Below are 19,341 nucleotides of genomic sequence, written 5' to 3' on the forward strand. Positions count from 1 at the left end.
TTAGATTTATCATGGAGCTTGTCTTCAGCTGGGAAGTGGAATGAGGAACCCATTTAGCCTTTTGTCCTTGTCCAACTGTCTATAGCGATCGCAAAATGGTATGTTCTATGCTTTAGAGCAATTTTACTTCAATTTCTTTAATAGCCCAGTATCAATATTTAGATTAGCAATCACATCAACATGATAGTAAAATGCGGATAGAACATAAATATAAACAGTAGAAGACAAGCCAAGACAAGAGGTCACAAGATGTGGCACCAGCCAATGACAAACCCCAATGTGGGGAAACCCTTTATCAAATCTTCTTATAGTCTTCAATAGTTCAACAGAGAGAGATAGTACAATTTACAAAACTGATATTTTGTAACAACAGTAAAAGAGCTCTAACCCGAAAAGTCAACACTGGTCAACAGGTCAGATTTGACCCTCAAAAATTTGGTCAACTTCAGTCAACTCTGGCCTCCAAACATCAAGATGAATCAGCGCAAAATAGTCTCGTCAAACCTGGTCAAACAGCCAACCCTGTGGTCAGCCCTAGCTATAGTCAACGTTGGTCAAAGTGTCTAAAAATTCGGTCTCCTGAAATTTCGGCCTCCTGAAATTTCAGCCTCCTAAAATTTCGGCCTCCTGAAATTTCGAACGTGTGGAGAGAGAGGCCTAGAAATCCGCACCCAATCAATGAGGAGAGAGAGAGAGAAGTGTGAAGATGAGTGTGTCCAAATGAGGCTAAGGCATCATATATTTATAGCAAACGTTGAGGATGAATAAACATGATTGTTGGGCTTCTGAGCCTACATAAGTTTGTTCGCTGACCTTGATAATTTGTCCATAATCAAAATAAATTCATAACTTCATTTGTACATGTCAGAATCGGATGTTCTCTAGATCAATCCTACATCTCATAAAGAGGAATCTAAGAAAGATATCAGATGTCATAAATAAGATGACCCATGTGGAGTTTGGCCCTAGTTACCATTTTTAACATTTTTGCTCTGGTTTCCCGCTACACTACCATTCAGCCTATCGTTGCTCTAGCTACTTGCCCAGGATGGACTCTTCACCAAATGGATATGAAGACCATGTTTCTACATAGCATTCTCCATGAAGAAGTTTATGTTGAGCAACCACAGGTCTTTGAAGCAGTGTTGATAATATCGGTATCGGCAAAATATCGACGAGGGTCCAGAAAACATCTTATCAGCAATATCGACAAAAATATCGACAATATCAACAAAAATATCGGCAAAATATCAGCAAATATCGGCAAGCATAAAAATTCAATTTTTTCATATTTTTAAACATAGCCGATATTTTCAAAGTATGGCGATATTTTGCCGATATTTTCAAAATATCATGATAATTTCTCGGCGATATATCGTTTTGCCGAAAATATCGCGATATTTTTGAATATCGCCGATATTATCAACAGTGCTTTGAAGTACATGACAGGAAAACTCATGGATTGAAGCAAGCCCCCAAGGTTTGGCATGCCTGCATTGATAGCTACATGATGAAACTTGGATTCATAAGGAGTTGTGCTAACCCAAACCTCTACTTCAAAGTTGTCCATGGTATATCCCTGATTTTGGTATTATATGTTGATGAATTATTCTTGACAAGTGGAGAGCCTCTTATTCTCAAGTGTAACAGGGTGTTGGCCTCTGAATTCGAGATGAAATACCTTGGATGAATCCACTTCCTAGGCTTGGAGGTATGGCAAAAGCGTGGTGAGATTTTCCTTTCACAAGGGAAATGTTGTGAAACTACTAGAGAGATTTGGTATGGTGGAATGTAACTCTATGGCCACAGCGATGGAGATGAACTTCAAAAAGTTATGTGGAGAAGCTACAGGACCTGACTTGGCAAATCCCTCTGAATATCAAGAACTGATTGAGGCACTGATTTTCCTTGTGAACACTCACCTAGACATATGTTTTGCAATTAACACTCCAAGTCAATTTATGACCGAGCCTTTGTATGCGCATTGGGTTACTGCTAAGCATGTGTTCAGATACTTACATGGGACTATCAATCTTGGACTAAAATATACTGCCAGAGATGTGAGGCTACATGGATACACTGATGTTGACTGGGCCAAAAATATTGTTGACAAGAAGAGCACATTAGGGTGTTGTTTTAGCCTAGGATCTGCCATGATATCTTGGATGAGCAAGAAGCAGAAGTTTGTTGCTCTTAGCACGATCAAGGTTGAGTATATTTTTGCGAGCATGGCTAGTTGAGAGGCAATATGGTTGAGGAAGCTCTTTGGAGATTTGTTTGAGAAAGTACTGATATGACAGTGATATATTCCGAAAACAAGAGTGGGATTCGACTTTCGTAGAATCCCATGTTCCACGACAAGTCCAAGCACATTGAGATTAGATATCACTATATCCAGGATATGGTGCAAATAGGAGCCATAAGACTCCAAATTTCAACTGATGAGCAAATAGCCAATATTCTTACCAAGCCCTTCCCGAAAGGGAAGCTCTTGGTCTTCAGAGAGCAACTTGGACTAGTGGATGTGACCCTACTGGGTACCGGTCACGGTAGAACGAGAACACTGAGCTCCCAAGGAGGGAATTGAGCCAGAGAGCTCTTGGGGTTGAGGGATCTCTGGACAATAAGTGTGTGTGATCCCTACCCTTTGTGGTCGGCTCGATATCTCGTCTATTGTCACTGTAGGGGGTGTGTGATCCTTGTCTTTTATGGCAAGTTGGGTATCTCCCCCATCAAGTCTGGCAAAGTATACCCCAGTGTGCATCCTACCCTCAAGCTAGGCTCGTAGGGATTGCCACCCATTTGGCCAATGGGTGAGGGTACTTGGGTGTATGTGATCCTTTTATGGTAAGTGGTACCTCTCCCAAGTGACGAGATGCAAGTGTTCTACCACTTGACTCTTGAGGGTCAAGGTGGGAAGATCAGCGAACAATAGGGTGGTTGTAATCCTTACCTCTTATGGGAAGTGGTATCTCGCCTAGTGTTTTAAAAACCAACTGGCTTGAACCAAAAACCGATCAAACCAGCCGCTTCATAGGCTGACCGAATCAAACTGATACAAAAATCGGTCTATGCCTCCTCTACGCCCGAAATTCACAAAAATCGGTCCTAACTAACCAGTTTAGGACAGAACTGACCAGTTTATGGTCAAACAAAAACCGGTCTATTCAATGCCAAGGCCGCAACAGACCCACACGGCGTCATTTAGGAAGCTTCCTGGGTGTTTTGGAGGGAAAGTAAGTGTTGTTTGCCTCCAAAAACACCCTCTCCAACTCTTTAAAAGGAGCTCACCCCCCCTCATTTGCATCACACATCTCATTTGGAGTTTGTGAGCTTGATTGGGAGCTTAGAGAGTGTTGAGCTTTTGTTGGAGTAGTAGAACAACAGAGAGTTTGAGCTAAGTAGTAGTCACCATACCTCCAAAAGCCAAGGATACTGCATGGGCTCATTGTGATATAATTGATGGAAAAATGGTCTACAAATATTGCCAAAAAATCTATTGAAGGAGGGGGTATTAACAAGTTCAAGCAACACTTGGCTGGGATAGGAGGCCATGTGAAGCCATGCAGAGCACCAAATGAAGTAATAGGGCATATTAGGGCAGAATAACTTCAGAGGTTTGAGGCTAAAGTCACTAAACCAATAGAGAAGTTTGCGACTCAATCAGTTGCAAAGTTTGGGAGCCAAGACTCAACCAACTGAGTTTGACCATGATGAGAAGTTTCATGTGATAATGTTGATCACTAATATCATATATGTAGACTTGTAAGTTGTAGTAGGCTAGTGGTCCCATAGTTTGTAGGCCATTTAAAGCCTCATTGATTATATATTTTGTTGTTGATATGTATTGCACTTAGTGCCATTTTGATATATCACTTTACATGGTATATATATGAGCAAATTTTACATATTGTGTCTATTGGTTTGGAATCATGGTTTTAAATCTTAAAAATAGTTTTTTCATTAAAAAATAATTATTTCATGTGTTTTTTTTAAATTGGTTCATTGAGATCTAACCAGTCCCTGTTTGACCGGTTCTTGTTTGAAACCTAGTTTATTAGGTGGATCGGTCCGATCACCAGTTCCAGTTTTTAAAACTATCATCTCGCCTATTGTCATTGGACAATGGGATAGTTGTGATCCTTACCTCTCATGGTAAGTTGAATCTCGCCCATTGTCATTGGATATAGGGTGGTAGATGGATCTCCCCTATGATGATTCTTTTTCTCTAGATCAAGAGTGTTCAGCAGATGAGCAAAGATGAGATATGCTATGGCACAGCGATGATGACAAGACATCTAAGATGAGATTTATGATGCAGTTGAAAATTTCTCCCTAGCTGAGTGGGAGTGTTGAAATTTGCCAACTCAAGGAGAAATTCCCTCCTTTGGGAAGTCTTCCTCACCCTAAGAATACCCTACTAGCCCTTGAAAGAATTTAATTTGCACATGGGAAAATTAATATTTTAATGCTAGACCATATCACACCAAAATGTTCAAGTCAGCCTAGAGGAGGAAATTCGACCCCCACAACCTCATATAAATAGACATCATTTGTCATCACTTGGAAGCATCTCATCACACATTCATCCTTCTTCATTTGGTTCAAATAGCTCTGAATTGCGGGTCCGAGCTCATACATGCGAACAAGGGAGAGAGCATTTTGTTGACTGCGTTGACTTTCTGTTTTGGCACCTTTCGACCAATGTTGACATTTGGATTTTGGGGCTTGGTTTGACTTGGTTTGACTTGGGATTTGCATATGTTCCTAGAGGCTGAATTCAAGAGAGAGAACACTGAGATTTTCTGGGCACTTTTACCACAATTGATAGCAAATTTGAGGCAAGTTTGGCCGCAAGTTGACTTGGTGTATTGAACAACTTTGAAGGCAAATTTTGTGATTGTTTTCACTGAGTTTGACTGAGGGACAGAGGCCATATTATTTGGACTAAACTTTTTTGGAGGACTTTGACCATTGGCCATTGACTAGTTAGGGCAACATTGACTACTGTTGACTTCTACCAAAATTTGCAAATTTGACTTTTGAGCTCATATTTGATTGGATATTGGATTGGTGTTTGGGATAGTCAAGGCTTTGACCTTTGAATCATTGTTGATTTACTTGGACTATGTATCTCTTTGTTGAACATTTGATGACAATCTAATAGAAGAAGAATTTGGAAAGGGTTTTCCCCCTTGTGGGGTTTTTCCTTGATCTTTGACCAAATCTTGTGTCTCTATTGTTCTTGATTGCCTTCTATTGTGCATATGGTTTACTGTTCTATCTACAATTGCTTACTGTCATTGGATAATTGAAATTGAATTAGATAATTAATTGCTATTGGAAGAAGAATTGTTATAAGTGATTGTTACAGCATAGAACAGTGGAAAATTAACACTTTCTACCTTCTATTATCTGTGATATGCTTAAAAATTTGATGTCTATTTGTAATTGCTAGAATCTAGATGGTTGATGCTCAAATAATTAATCATTGATGTACTATAGATGCCATATCTATCGGGTTATGTACAAATATGCATGTTTTCATATCTTCTCCAACTAATTTGGCATTTTGGATGTTTTTTAATATAAATGCAAAAAAATATATAACTATATAGATAGACACTTCTCAGATGCTTCACTTCCGAAGATTTTTGGAAAATCACACTTTTGACGCTTCGCTTCCAAAAAACATCCCGCTTTGTGCAACAATGGATAGGACCCTTAACTTCTTGGCTAGTTGTCCAAAGGGGTCAATGTTTATGGAATCTATTGATGCATCTATACAATTATTATGTGAGTTGTTCATTCAAGAGGTGTGTCCACAAAATGTTGTCCAAGCCATAATGGAAAACATTGCAAATTATGTTGTTGATGGCAAGTTACTTATGGAGATGTATCCTAACTTGTTTTGGACACCTTGTGTTGCACATTTTATTGACTTCATGTTAGAGAATAAAGGGAATATTTTTTGCAAGGGACACTGTTGAATCATCCAAGAACATAACAAGATTTATATATAGTCATGCATCTATGCTTAGCTTGATGAGAAGATTCACCAATAACAAGGACTTAGTGTGTATTGCTATTACATTGTTTGCCACTAGTTTCATATCTCTTGAATTCTATGTGGGATGTGAAGACCATGTTTCTTTCACCTAAGTGGCGTGCTTTATCTTTTAGTAGCAAACTGGAGGGAGAGGCCATAATCAAGAGATCTTTTGGGTAGGAGTGGAGGAGGTGTGTGTCAATTCCAAGCCTTTGGTAAAGGATCTTTGAGTGGCTGGAGATAAGCCCATAACGAGCTACTCATATGAGGCCATGGATAGGGCCAAAGAAACCATCTCTGCGTATTATGAGAATAAAGGGAATGAGAGGTTTGAGAAACAATAGTTGATATGGAGAGTGATTGATGTGCGATGGAACAATACTCTCCATCACCCCATTCCTGTTGCCTCAACAGCACATTTTCTTACTCTTGTGGTTTCAAATTTGATGTCAAGGTGATGGATGGATTCCTCAATTGTGTTGAGAGGATGGTGCCATCTAAGCAAGCACATGAAAATATTTCAAAAGAAATGGAGATATATAGGTTGGCAAGTGGCACATTGAGTTTTAACATGGCTAATTAAGGATAGTTAGACCAAAATGCCAAGTAAGCTTCAGTCTATTTCAAATTTCATTGTCTCTTCATAATTTGCTTCAAGTTTCAAATTTCAATTATCTTTTCTTATGTTTCTCTTATTTGTTTTAACATTTAGATGCTTGGTGGACAAACTATGGTGGCAGAGTACCCAATCTCCAAAAGCTACCATTTGAGTGTTCAGCCAAACATGTAGTTGCTCTGAATGCAAGCGTAACTAGAGTGTATTTGAAAATACACACCAAGAAGCGCAACATGTTAAAAAAAAATCAAATAAATTTTCTGAATTCATTATAAATTATAATTTATTATTTTTAATATTTAAATCTTATAGTTATTAATTTGAGTTGGAGTCTCAATGACTTAATAACATGGTCTACATCTCTACTACAATACTCGATTGTGGGTGAGGCAATTTCAAAAAACCCTTGACATGGATGCCAACTCATTGGAATTTGGATCAGATTGACACCATCACTGCTTGGAGGGTTGAGACCAAGAGGCCTATCATGGAATCAGTCCCTGTTTGGTTAGAAGAGGAGGCATCGAAGGAGGTAGCAGCCGCAGAAGAGAAAGAGGTAGAGGTGGAGGAGGAGTTGGAGTAGGAGGAGGTAACACCACCTAGCATGGTCACCAGCAGCAGACATCAGAGGCTACCTCCTATTTCTTCTTCTTGAGGACATCAGAGTCCAATTCCAGCCTCCGGGGCCTTCTTCCTCTAGAAGGAAAAGCCATTACCTTTTCCCGTAAAAAGGGCAAAGGGACTCACTAGTTTATGTTCCTAATTTAGATGACTCATGATGATAAGATACATTTATTATAATTTTTGTTGACATTTTGACTCTTAAGGCTGAGTCAAGACTCGGGATTCAAGACATAATTCGTTGCTGATATGTGATGTAGCACTACGCTTCTTATACATCTTATATATTAGTTTTTCTTTTCATATTTATATGGCAATGCATTTATCTACTGTTTTGGATACTTTAAAGTTTAGATGCTAAAAAAATGAATATTTTTGTAATTTTTTAGTTTTGCCAATTTTTTGTTGATTTTTTTCCCAACTTTTACAACTTCAAAAATAAAGCCAGGCAAGTATTATGAATGTTCTCGACTAAAAACCTGCTGAGCTAAGTTGCATAATGCATGGGTTAGTGAGATAGGTAAATAGAATGCAAAGTGGCCAATTAAATGAAAGATTACAGAATGGATACTTAGGCCCATTGGCTGGAACACACTATAGAGGAAAGGTGGGCTGAGGTGGCCGATGGTCACTTAGACAGGAAAATCTGGAGCCAAGTCAGCTCTGACTGAAATGTTTTGATGGCCATATTAATGGTGAACCGTGCTATCAAGATTTCAAGAGGGGATCATAGCTCTAGGACTATGCATTGCAGGACTCCAGCAATTGTCAATGAAAGCTGGCAATACTGCCTCGTATTCTTTAGTCTCCACTTGCTTGGGACTCAGAAGTTGGGCAAATTTAGATGAATTTTCAGGAGAGTTCTGCTCAGATTACCAGTTTTTCTACTTTTGAGTAAGCTTGATCAGACTGAGAAGAACCAAAGGAAAGACTCCAGGTCACTGCCATGCAAGGAGGTAAACTGCTCTGTAGCTGGGAAGAGTCGAGCCAAGGAAGGAGGAAAGGAGGATGAGAAGGGAGGAGAGGAGGCGCAGTAGGGAGGAAACAAGGCAATAGGGCTCAAGCCTCATCCTCTCACCATAGATGGAGGAAGAAAAAGAAAAATTCCAGGCTAAGGCATCCCAGCTCTGTTTGTGATCAGTTAGTGGCCTGGCAGAGGAAAGGGATGCCTCAGTATTGGGAATGAGGCTGGGCCTTCCAAGACACAAAGAACACAAGCAGTAAAAGATGTTTTAGCTGACTTTGTGGAGGCATTAATCATAACCTGGAAACTCTGTGATATGGTTTACTCTACAAAGGCTCAGATAGTGGATGAGAATCATGAAGTTAGAAATGCTGAAATGGAGAGAATCTTTTCCAAACTGAATCCTTTATCAGACACTGAAATTTGTAATTTACTAATTTTTTGGCAGGAATTCAACTTGTATTTCTATTATGTACAAAAATACATGTATTTCTCAAAATAAATAAATTGAAAAAAAAAAAAGAATATGGTATTACTTTTATCTTCAACCCCTTATGTGTAATTGAAATTATGATTGAATAGACTGCATTTATATTTTGCCAACAAAAGTTTAATATATAAAGTTTTAAACATCAGCCATACCTCAGGTGCTACATAATTTGGTGTTCCACAGGTTGTGTGCAACAATTCATCTCTCTGCATATTTCATTCAATTAATATAAGTGTACTGAAGGTATTCTGACCGACTGCCGCTAAATGCCCATTCCAAAAAACCAAGTAATTTTCCTATCAACCTATGACAGAGAAAAATGATATAACCTTACTTGCTGAGGCAAGGCACTCAATCCAAAATCTGAAATTTTCAAGTTTCCCCGATAGTCCAGGAGAAGATTTTCAGGCTGCACCAAAAAGCCATTATCATTAAAAAGTCTGTTATAATATCTCAGAAAAACTCGTAGAAGTGTCAAAATACACTTCATACTGAGCAAACAGTAAAACAAACTATATGCTCGCCAATTATAGAATTACCTTCAAATCTCTATGATAAACACCCTTGATGTGACAATAATCAACAGCATCTATAAGTTGTTGAAAATATCTCCGTGAATCATTCTCGTTGAGCCTTCCTTGATGTGCCTTAGAAGACAAGGAAATGAATCAGATTAGAATAGAACTCAATACATTAAAGGAAGAAGAGTGGGAAAACAAAGAGCGCTGAACCAAGAAGACAAGTGAAACCTGTGCTGAGTCAATCCTTTTAGAATGTTCCTTTATATTTCAGGTGAAAATAGGAGCAAATAAGAATTCAGAAGTCCATACTTCAGTTCCCTTGAACTTATTTTATCTAGGACCATGGCCTTCATTTCTTGTCTGTCCCACCTTGCCCGGTGCTGCTGCAAAGTCACTTGCATATTTCCATGCCATGCTGTCTCCTCCTTAAGCTATGGTCATAAGGTGTATACACTATAAGGTTATCGAGTATATAAAATTCATAAGCACCCTCCCTCTTTCTCTGCTTGCTCTCACTGTAATGATGTGTATATTAGCTCATCATAACAGACTGTTTATATAAGCTGTAGGCGAGAAAATATTTGGCACCAAAGCCTTAGAAAGAATAAATTCCTCAGCCAAAATCATGACCCAACCATTGAATAAGTCGTGAATATGATCTGCTATTGCCAAGAGTTTTCAATCTCTAATATACTACATCAACATATAAACTGCACACTTAGATGATAGATGTTTTAAAAATGCGAAAATTTGATGTTTACTGCAGTGCAGGCTTCTTCAGTGAATGAGGAAGTGTGGGATATCTCCAAAATGGGAATGGAGAGTATGAATTGGATATTTAAATTAAAGTAGAATTCCACTCCATTTGAAGCCTACTTATTATTACCTTGAGAAAAGAAATATCCTATGAACAAAGAACCAACTAAAGCTTGCCTCAATTCTTTCAGCAAATTCAGAAATTTACCCTTTTACAGGATCCATAAAACTTGACCCAAGCCCAACTATGAGGATCATAAACAGCAAACTTTTTTATAACTACTGAGTAGTACTTGTTAAGATTCACAAGTAAAAGCAGGATAATCGAATGGAGAAAATAAGAGTGCTGCCTCAGAAAAACCTGCCAATAGCAGCCAAGATGACAACATACCACAGTGCTAGAGATGATCCAAAGGAGCGCTAGAGCAAAATAAAGCCATACACAAGAAAGTGAAAAAATAAACAAACAAGTGAATGCCAAAGATATATATTCCCTTTGGCATAAAACATTTTATAAAGGAATTATGACTATTTAGGTGTGTTATTTATACACGACCCAAAAGGTGGGGCACCTGCCCAGAGAGAGGTTATGGACCCACATATATGTTGACTAGATCGGACTTAACCATAACCTAATATATAATGAAGGATTACATTAATATTGACCAGATGCATTAATAACACAATATGAGTTGACCGCAGCCAAATTTGAGGATTAGATTCTCAACACCCCTAGACAGGAGGCTACAGAGAGAAATGATGAAATACAAATGAGTGGGTTTATGGATACCCAACTCAAAATTCAACTAAGAGTGGGCTTATAAATACCCGACTCAGAACATGTGAAAGTGGGCTTATTACGAGTCACAACCCAGCTTAATACATATGAGTGTGGCCAGGTCAATACAGTGGACCCAGGTCAATAGAAATACAATAAATATTTAATACCCAATATCTAGCTCAAATACAAAAGTAAGTGGGTATATGGATACCCAGCATGAATAGAGGTTGGCCCTAGCCAAGATACAAAAGTGAGTCGGTTTATGGTTACCCAACTCAAAATCAGGTCAAACTAATTCTCAACTTCCACCCTTAAATATGAATGGGAGGCCTTGGAGAAGGCACTGCATCAGAACTTGCCCCTTAGTACTAAATGTGGGCATATACTGAAGATGCAATCCTGATTCCTGCCTAACCATCACATCTCCCACATCAACATGGTTCCATACACTAGTGAAGGTGGCCTCTACTAGAGATACGTTAAAAGGAACCACTAAAGAATGTCGGTCAACAAAATATAGTACATCCAAAATGGGTCAACATCATAATACGTAAGGAAGAGATCCATCGAAATATGTTGAGAGTAATTCATGGAATCATTCAATCATCATAAAAAAGTGGCTCTGGTCCTACAGACCTATAAATAAAAAATTGAATTCAAAAAGGTGAAGTATGTAGCTTCCCTGTGAACAAACAGGTCATAGGCCCACAAATGTCACTATGAACCAATAGTTGAGAATCAGATGCTGCATCACAATAAACCAAGGCATCCACTGTAAGACCACCAACTCCTAGAACTTAAAGAATCATTCATAGAAGAATCCTTATCAAACAATCCTAGTGGAGCGTGGATAGAAACCTCACCAAAGAGAGCACTTGTACTAAGAGGATCATATAGACGATATAGTGACATATGGCTCATGCTTAAACCCTGAAATACTTTGATCAAGGGTTTGTCAAAGCAGGTTAAACCCATAAAGCGCATAACCTGAAATACTTTGATCAAGGGTTTGTCACGGCAGGTTAAACCCATGTCCACTATAAACCGTTTGAGCAGTATCATCAAAATTATCCCTATCATAACTTTACTCTTGTCACCTTGATTAGCCCAAAGAAGAAAAATTGTACTAGCTTCTTCCAAAAAATCTGTAGTATGCAGAAACTACGCTAGGAATTGCAAGCTTTAGCAAAAGAGAAGAGCCCAAAGAGATCAAATTTGCTGCAAAAATGAACAATAAGGATAGCATTAGGCTTGAAAGAGGGTTTTTAAACCCAAAAGAAGGTGTGATACAAAACCCAAGTTTCACAGCTCCTAGGACAATGCCACTAGCCAAAAAATCTCTGATCTATTGCTGGGAATAAGAATGAAAAGGAAGATCTAAAAACCTAGTTCAGCAGTCACCAAAAATAGCGATGCCACCAATTCATAACCACGAATCAGCTCAAGAAATTATCACTGAAATAAATCGACAGGTAAACTCTGATGCTGGGTACTCCAAGAGCCCAATCTATGGACAAGAACTCCAAACATAACACAAACAAAAGGCTTAAACATCCCTAAATAAGGTGCTCAATTTTCGCCAACACAATCACCAAGAAACAGCACCAATATTCTGTAAGTTACACACATTCTTCTGCTGCAAATTCTGGTTCCTAAAAAAACAGCCAAGATGAAACTCCAACCAACAGTAAAAAGGACAAGAAAGGTTCACACCTGCACCAAATCCATGTTGAGATTCATAAATGAAAATGTAAGAATCAAACCGACCCACCAGCAAATCCTAAAGCATGCAGTAAATGGAGAAAATAGCAGTGCTGCCCCAGATAAACATGCCAATAACAGCCAATGCAACACCAAATAATAGCACTAGATCTGGTCCATAGGAGAACTAGAAAAAAATAAGCCCATGCACAGGAGAGAAAGAAAATGCCCAAGCGCAAATGAACACCAAGCATAGGATACCTTTAGGCATGAACACTATAAAAAGTGATGCCCGTAGGCTAAAGAACAATCAAGAAGATCACAAGATGATGATATACAAATGATTCTTAAGTGTGTATTTATACACACATCAAAAGGTAGGGCTCCCTCCCCAAGAGGTGTTATGGGCCTTAACTATAACCTAGTATTATAGTAAAATATTACATTAATGCATTAGCAAATGCGCTAATGACACAACAAAATTGTTCAAACATAGCAAAAGACAATGTCAAGTGAACAGCAAAATAATCTATCCGCAAGATTAAGAGACTTGGGTCGGGGTTAAAGAACCATAACTGACCAGAGCCTTCAGTATCTAAACCTAAAAGAGACATGAAAAACTCTGCCAACGAGATCCTATCCAACCTTGACGAGATTCCCTCAATAATTGTCAGAGAAGGAGAAGGTGTGGCACCTCATTAAGTTTTAGTTTCAATCAAAGATTATTTCCAGACACTTGTTTGACATGAATTCTTAGCATATCATATCTACAAATTGAACTTCTCTCTAGCTAATAAGTGACCATTTAGCTACCCAAAACACTATAAAATAGAGAAATGAAGATGGCCTACTAATAGAGTTTGGGGCTGGCAATGTATTATTGACACAAAAATTCGAATTACAAATACTTATCCAAGTCTTTCATAAACAATGCATGTCATTTTTCTCAATTTTGTACCTATCATCTGAATTTCATACCCACAATAAATTATAAGTTTAAGTTATGCAATGCACTTGCATTCAGCAGTTATCTTTCTATTTCATGTTTGCAAATAGAGATCAGATATTCCACTCGTTATAGCACATTCAAGAGTATAAGCCTATGCTACTGGATACGTGACACATCTGCATGAAAGAGTGAATACACCATGTCCCATATCCAAAATGTATTATGGATACAGGGGACATACAACTTCAATACAGCCAGGATACATATCCAACGATATGACTGGGATTGATAACGGATATGAACAACATGGATCCCACACCACATACAAAAGAGACTCTACCAGCCTCCATCACAAGGGGGTGCTTCTGCGGACTTGTACATCCCCTGTAACAATTCTATGATACAAGACCATCCCAGCAACAAAACTCTGTTATAGGGGCAAAGTTCTCAATAAGAGTCTGATTGAGAACTTTCCTTTGTTCTGATGTTCCAATTTGATGATTAAGGAAATGAAGCTTGGGAGGGAAACAAAGGACTATGAAGTACGTTAAAGCAAATTTAAGAGGGTTGAGACACAGAGGATGTTGCCTAAATGTGGCCATGCATATCATCCGGACTGCATTGATACGTGGTTGTTTTCACCAAGTGGCCACTCTGTTGATCTTGTCTTCTTCCCAAATTCAATGATGTAACTATGGAAAGCCAGTATCAAAGTAGACCGTGACAAGCAGTGGAGCAAGTGGAGGCCACAATAACCCCAATAACAGAGATCTGTTACAGGAACAACATTTAACAAAAGAACCCTGTAGTTCTTAAGTTGAGGCATTCCCCTTTGGAATAAGTCTGTCTAGGAAAACCATGTCCCAATCGGGTAAGAGAACAATTTTCTGTTATATTTTCAGCACATGGTAAGTAGATCTGCACTCTTAAAACAAACCCTAAGCTAGGAATCAAACTTTGATTCATCACCTATAAAACAGCAGATAAAGGAATGCTAGATCTACAAAGTTCATACACATCAACTTGAAAACCAGAACAGAAAGCTTAATGTGCAGCAGCACTCAATTACAGGTGTATTCAAATTTCACTGATCTATCTGTTTTACGTTAGAGCCCTCAAGGGGTGCATATTTTCATATTTTCAAATCTAGTTCCAGATTTCAGATTTTTTCAAATTTAAATTGTTATAACAGAATTTTGGGCTGGCTCATAACAATGGCATCAGAACCCTGATTGATATGAGATTCATATCAGATTTTCAATTTTAGTTCAGATTATAAATTAGGTTCTTAATATATCTAGTGTTGATCTAGTAATGGAAAACGGAAGTCTCACAATTTTATCAAATAATTCGCCTCCTGTCACAAACTCCAAGATAATATATATCTTCGTCCGACTTGCTAAAACCTGCAAGATTATGCAATGTCCTCTACTCAGAGACAAACCATATCGCAGTATGTAAAAATGCATGTTAGTTTGAATAACGACAATAAAGCATATGCTATTATTACTATGATGACAAACAATAAAAAAAAGTGCAAAATGTTACTCTAAGCTTCAAACAATGAGCTCAAAAGAAGAAGAAAAATTCCTTTACCTCACGCAAGCAAACAATATTCGGATGCCTCACAATCTTCATTATAGATATTTCCCGTTTAATCTGAAAAGATAAAAACAAAAATAAAAATAAGAAATTATCACGAAGATGGAAACGCATAATTGCATGGAATTCATATTTTACATCAATAGAAAATAGAAGACAAACAGCAGAAAGCGGGCTACCATAAGTAGTTAAAATTTAGAATAACTACCACTGGATAAATCAAGATGTTTGTGAAGGCACACAATGGGAAAAACGTAAGGGTTTTGTCTGAGAAAATGTGAAGTCTTAATGCAAGCACACTTTCTTTACTTAATATGAAGAACATCTAGCATTCCAAAGTTGATACAACTGGGAAATCTTGACTTGTGATGTTCAATCACAATCGAATCTTTGATAAAAATCCAAGACCTTTACATTTAAATTTTCATAGACAGCTTGAGACCTATATTGAACCTCCATAAGGCCTGAACCAATAAAATTGCTCGAGGAATGAGAACATCTTTACATTTAAATTTTCATAGACAGCTTGAGAACTATATTGAACCTCCATAAGGCTTGAGAACTATATTGAACCTTCATAGAAATGGAAATTTTTCAGTACAATGTAATTTTATCTAATAAGATACATTGAGTATTGCCAATTGGGGATCCTGGGGTTTATGCAGGCACCTGGCCTTGAGGAGATTTTGAATGTGATAAATCCCAACCCCAAAGCATTGGACAACATGATATGGGAAGATAAAGTTTTGTCAGAAGCAATCAGCCATTAGATAGTGGGACTATTATTACGTCTGCAAATAAACCCTCTTACGTATTTATGGGATATTTAATCTGAATTAATAAATTGACAAGGATTGAAGTCTTCACTGCTGCTCACAGCTTTGCAGGAGGAGAAGTCTATAGGCCTACAAACCTAAATTTTAATGAAAGTGCCCTTTGCTCATGTTTTGAAGAACAAGTAGCAGTCATACTTACAGGCTAAACACCCATGATTGCTTGTCTGCACCTAATTTATATACATCATGTATATGGTTTTATAGTTCCATTGGATTGTGACCTTTTCTACATTCTTTTAGAAAACATGTTTATCACTTATAAGGATAAACTCTGACTAAAATGTACGCGGACCATCGTTTTTTCTCCCAAATTTAATCACAATTGTGTATACAAAGACTCTATGCACAAACAGTAAATCCCCAGGCCTTAAACATTTTGAATGATGTTCAAGGGCATTGCCAAAAAGTAAATTCCGATCATCCGAAAAAAATATTTATTTACATGGTCATTTAAGAGATTTCCAAACATGACAAGAATACTCAAAAATATCCCGAAATAGGGTCATAAACGGAAGAAGAACAAAGAAATTATTTTAACGTCCACAAGGCTAAAGATGGCCTATGGGATAGATTGTTTCTTCATCTGGTTGTTGTATTCGGCCTTTTTTTTGTAAGGAGCCTCACAATAAATGCTCCCAGCTTCTCGACAAACTCCTCGCTGAATAGATTATCCCAAGAACTAGCTGCCAAAGCATTTGCATAACTTTCCCTGATGTCTTTGATGTCTTATGACTCGCACCATAGTAATTGTTTCAATAGGACCAGCCCCTGTTTCACTTAACAAGATAGCATAGACTACACTTCTAATTTTGAATTTGTTTGTAATCAAACGCTTTTGCATTTTCTCAGTTTGTTTCCGCTGCATGTTAGATGTACTGCTGGCCCACAGTTCACAACCATAGAGAATCACCGGACTCACTAGAAGCCCAAAAAGAGTTTGAGTGGTTTTCTCTGCCTCTCTACACCTATTTTGAAAAACATACAATGTTTTCCAACCCCCCAAAGTTCTTTTCTTTCTACAACCATCTCAGCTTAGATTTCTATTGAAGTCAATTCTGAGGTATTTGTAATCCGCAGCTTCTTCCAAAATGTTGCCTTCAAAGTAGAACTTAGGCTGGTCATGTTTTTTTTAGAGAAAACCACTGTATTCGTTTTGATAATATTGACTTGCATCCCCACCCTTTTACAAAAATGCTCAAGGGAAAGGATAATAACTGCTCTTGCAAACCAAAAGCAGATTTAGCAATTAAAATAAGGTCATTTGCATACAAAAAAAGCCTTATAACAAACTTTCCCAAATGGATACCATCACCCCTTGCGAATTTAGCCACTTCTCAGACTTCTTGATATATAAACCAAAAAAGATAAAAAACAACGAGCAACCTTACTTAAACCCGATATAACCCAACCAAATAACCCGTCATAGTGCAACAACAGCTTTCAGTTAGGTACTATAAAAAACATACAAACTATAAACCGAACAAATATATTAAATGTATTCTAATAGCCGAAGAACAGCCGTAACTTGTTATAACCAGCATTTCCAAAGAAACGTGTAAACCATCAACCGAAAAAATATATAAAATGGATTCTAAGAACCAAAGAAAAGCTGTAAGTTACTATTAGCAGCATTTCCAAAAAAACGTGCAAACTATCAACCGCACATATATATGATATGAATTAAAAAACCAATTGTAGGGAACTGTGATAGCAAATAAAATCTGGTGGATCATTTTGTTGTGAAAAACAGAGATTACGAAGAGTTACCTGGTCTACCATTCTATTCCTAAGTATGGTGCCTTTGTCGAGCACTTTCATGGCCACGCTCTCTCCGGTCTCCATATTCTGCGCAAATTTCACCTTCGCAAAGGTGCCCTCGCCAATTGTCCTCCCCACCTCATACCTTCCGACCTTTCGTGTCACCGTCTTCCTCGACTTCATCTCAGCTTTTTCCTTCGACGGCGAATGGGGGCGTGGTTCAGCGGTGAAGGCAGTGACGTATCAAGCAATCCACCAAGGTTCGATTCGATTGGAAGCACGAATAAACGATGGGAACCACAGGCATATATGGTGTCCCTCGGACCGGCCCAGGTGTAACGTTTGTGGAATTCAAAAGAAGCGCTTGATAAAAACAAAGATAAATCTCCTTCAATCGCCAATCCAACGGATCTCAATTAACTGTAAATCGGCCCAGGTGTAACGTTTGTGGAATTCAAAAGAAGCGCTTGATAAAAACAAAAATAAATCTCCTTCAATCGCCAATCCTCGGACCGGCCCAGGTGTAACGTTTGTGGAATTCAAAAGAAGCGCTTGATAAAAACAAAGATAAATCTCCTTCAATCGCCAATCCAACGGATCTCAATTAACTGTAAATCGGCCCAGGTGTAACGTTTGTGGAATTCAAAAGAAGCGCTTGATAAAAACAAAAATAAATCTCCTTCAATCGCCAATCCAACGGATCTCAATTAACTGTAAATGATTGGAATCCCGGATTAAAGAACCCAAAGTCGGAGTTATCAGCAAAATTCTTCAAAATTAAGAAATTTCGGATAGCGAATTATATCCAAACCCTTCTCTGTGGGAACATCAGCTCGCGCAACGAAATACTGGCAAATCGGCCACCGCCAGATACCGGACAAAACGCAGAATCCGAAAATCTTCTCCAGAACCTTTTCCCGATGACGATACTGCTCAAATACAGTAAATATCTAGTGCTCCTTCACATGCTGTGCTCTGCACAACCCCGATCGAAGAAGCACGCTCGCTTGGCTTCCGGGCTCATCGATATTTATCACGTTCATGGTTCCTCTTAAATTTTCCGCTAGTTCGCGAAATTCGACGGCTGTGGTTGTCCAAAGACTTCCACGGGGCTTGGTGATCGTTGGATGAAAGGAAGCGGCTAGGCTTCGGGTTTAAAAATTCCGGTTTCCATACGCTACTAAAGCTACTTTAGGCAATCCTTTTGGCGCAGTGTGGTTTTCAACTTTTTAACTTCGTGGGATAATTTATTTGTTTTAAATTCAACTTTGTGGAATAATTGATATATTTTAAATCCAACTTTATGGAAAACATGGAGTCCCCATCACTATTTTTTTATTTTTTCTAAATTGAGAACCATTATATTGCAAAAATTCAAAAAAATTGGACGCAAGAAGCAATCACTGTTTTTTATTTTTTCTAATTTGAGAACAGTTATATTACAAAAATTAGATGCCAAGAAACAATCACATATTTTTAAATGTTTTTTTTACTTAAATTATTAATTAGCAATTGTACTAAATGTTACACAGGAAAAGTCTTAAGGTAATGGCATATAGTAGTAACTAATGTTTTTTTGACAACTATTGAAAACCAGAAAAATATTGAAGGCAAGGACTATGCTACAATGGAATCTTACTGCAATACTGCTTCCTTGAGTCTTACAAATCATGAGGCCTATGTTGAAGTTAAAGACC

At 38.0% G+C, this 19,341-nt stretch overlaps 1 protein-coding gene across 1 annotated transcript in view; it reads right to left on the reverse strand.

Moving 5' to 3' along the window:
* Positions 1 to 18,646, reverse strand: part of LOC149230352 (CBL-interacting serine/threonine-protein kinase 24-like) — a 57,807-nt gene extending 39,161 nt beyond the window's left edge. The window contains 6 exon segments of the mRNA XM_089378950.1: positions 8,893 to 8,946; positions 9,075 to 9,149; positions 9,280 to 9,387; positions 14,783 to 14,854; positions 15,045 to 15,107; positions 17,654 to 18,646. Coding sequence (XP_089235076.1) covers positions 8,893 to 8,946; positions 9,075 to 9,149; positions 9,280 to 9,387; positions 14,783 to 14,854; positions 15,045 to 15,107; positions 17,654 to 17,827 — 546 coding nt within the window. The 5' untranslated portion in view covers positions 17,828 to 18,646.
* Positions 18,647 to 19,341: the final 695 nt, after the last annotated feature.

The sequence above is a fragment of the Pinus tabuliformis genome, chromosome J (genome assembly GCF_031772625.1).
Source record: "Pinus tabuliformis cultivar Carrire ecotype Pingquan chromosome J, CPIR1, whole genome shotgun sequence".
Lineage (NCBI taxonomy): Eukaryota > Viridiplantae > Streptophyta > Pinopsida > Pinales > Pinaceae > Pinus > Pinus tabuliformis.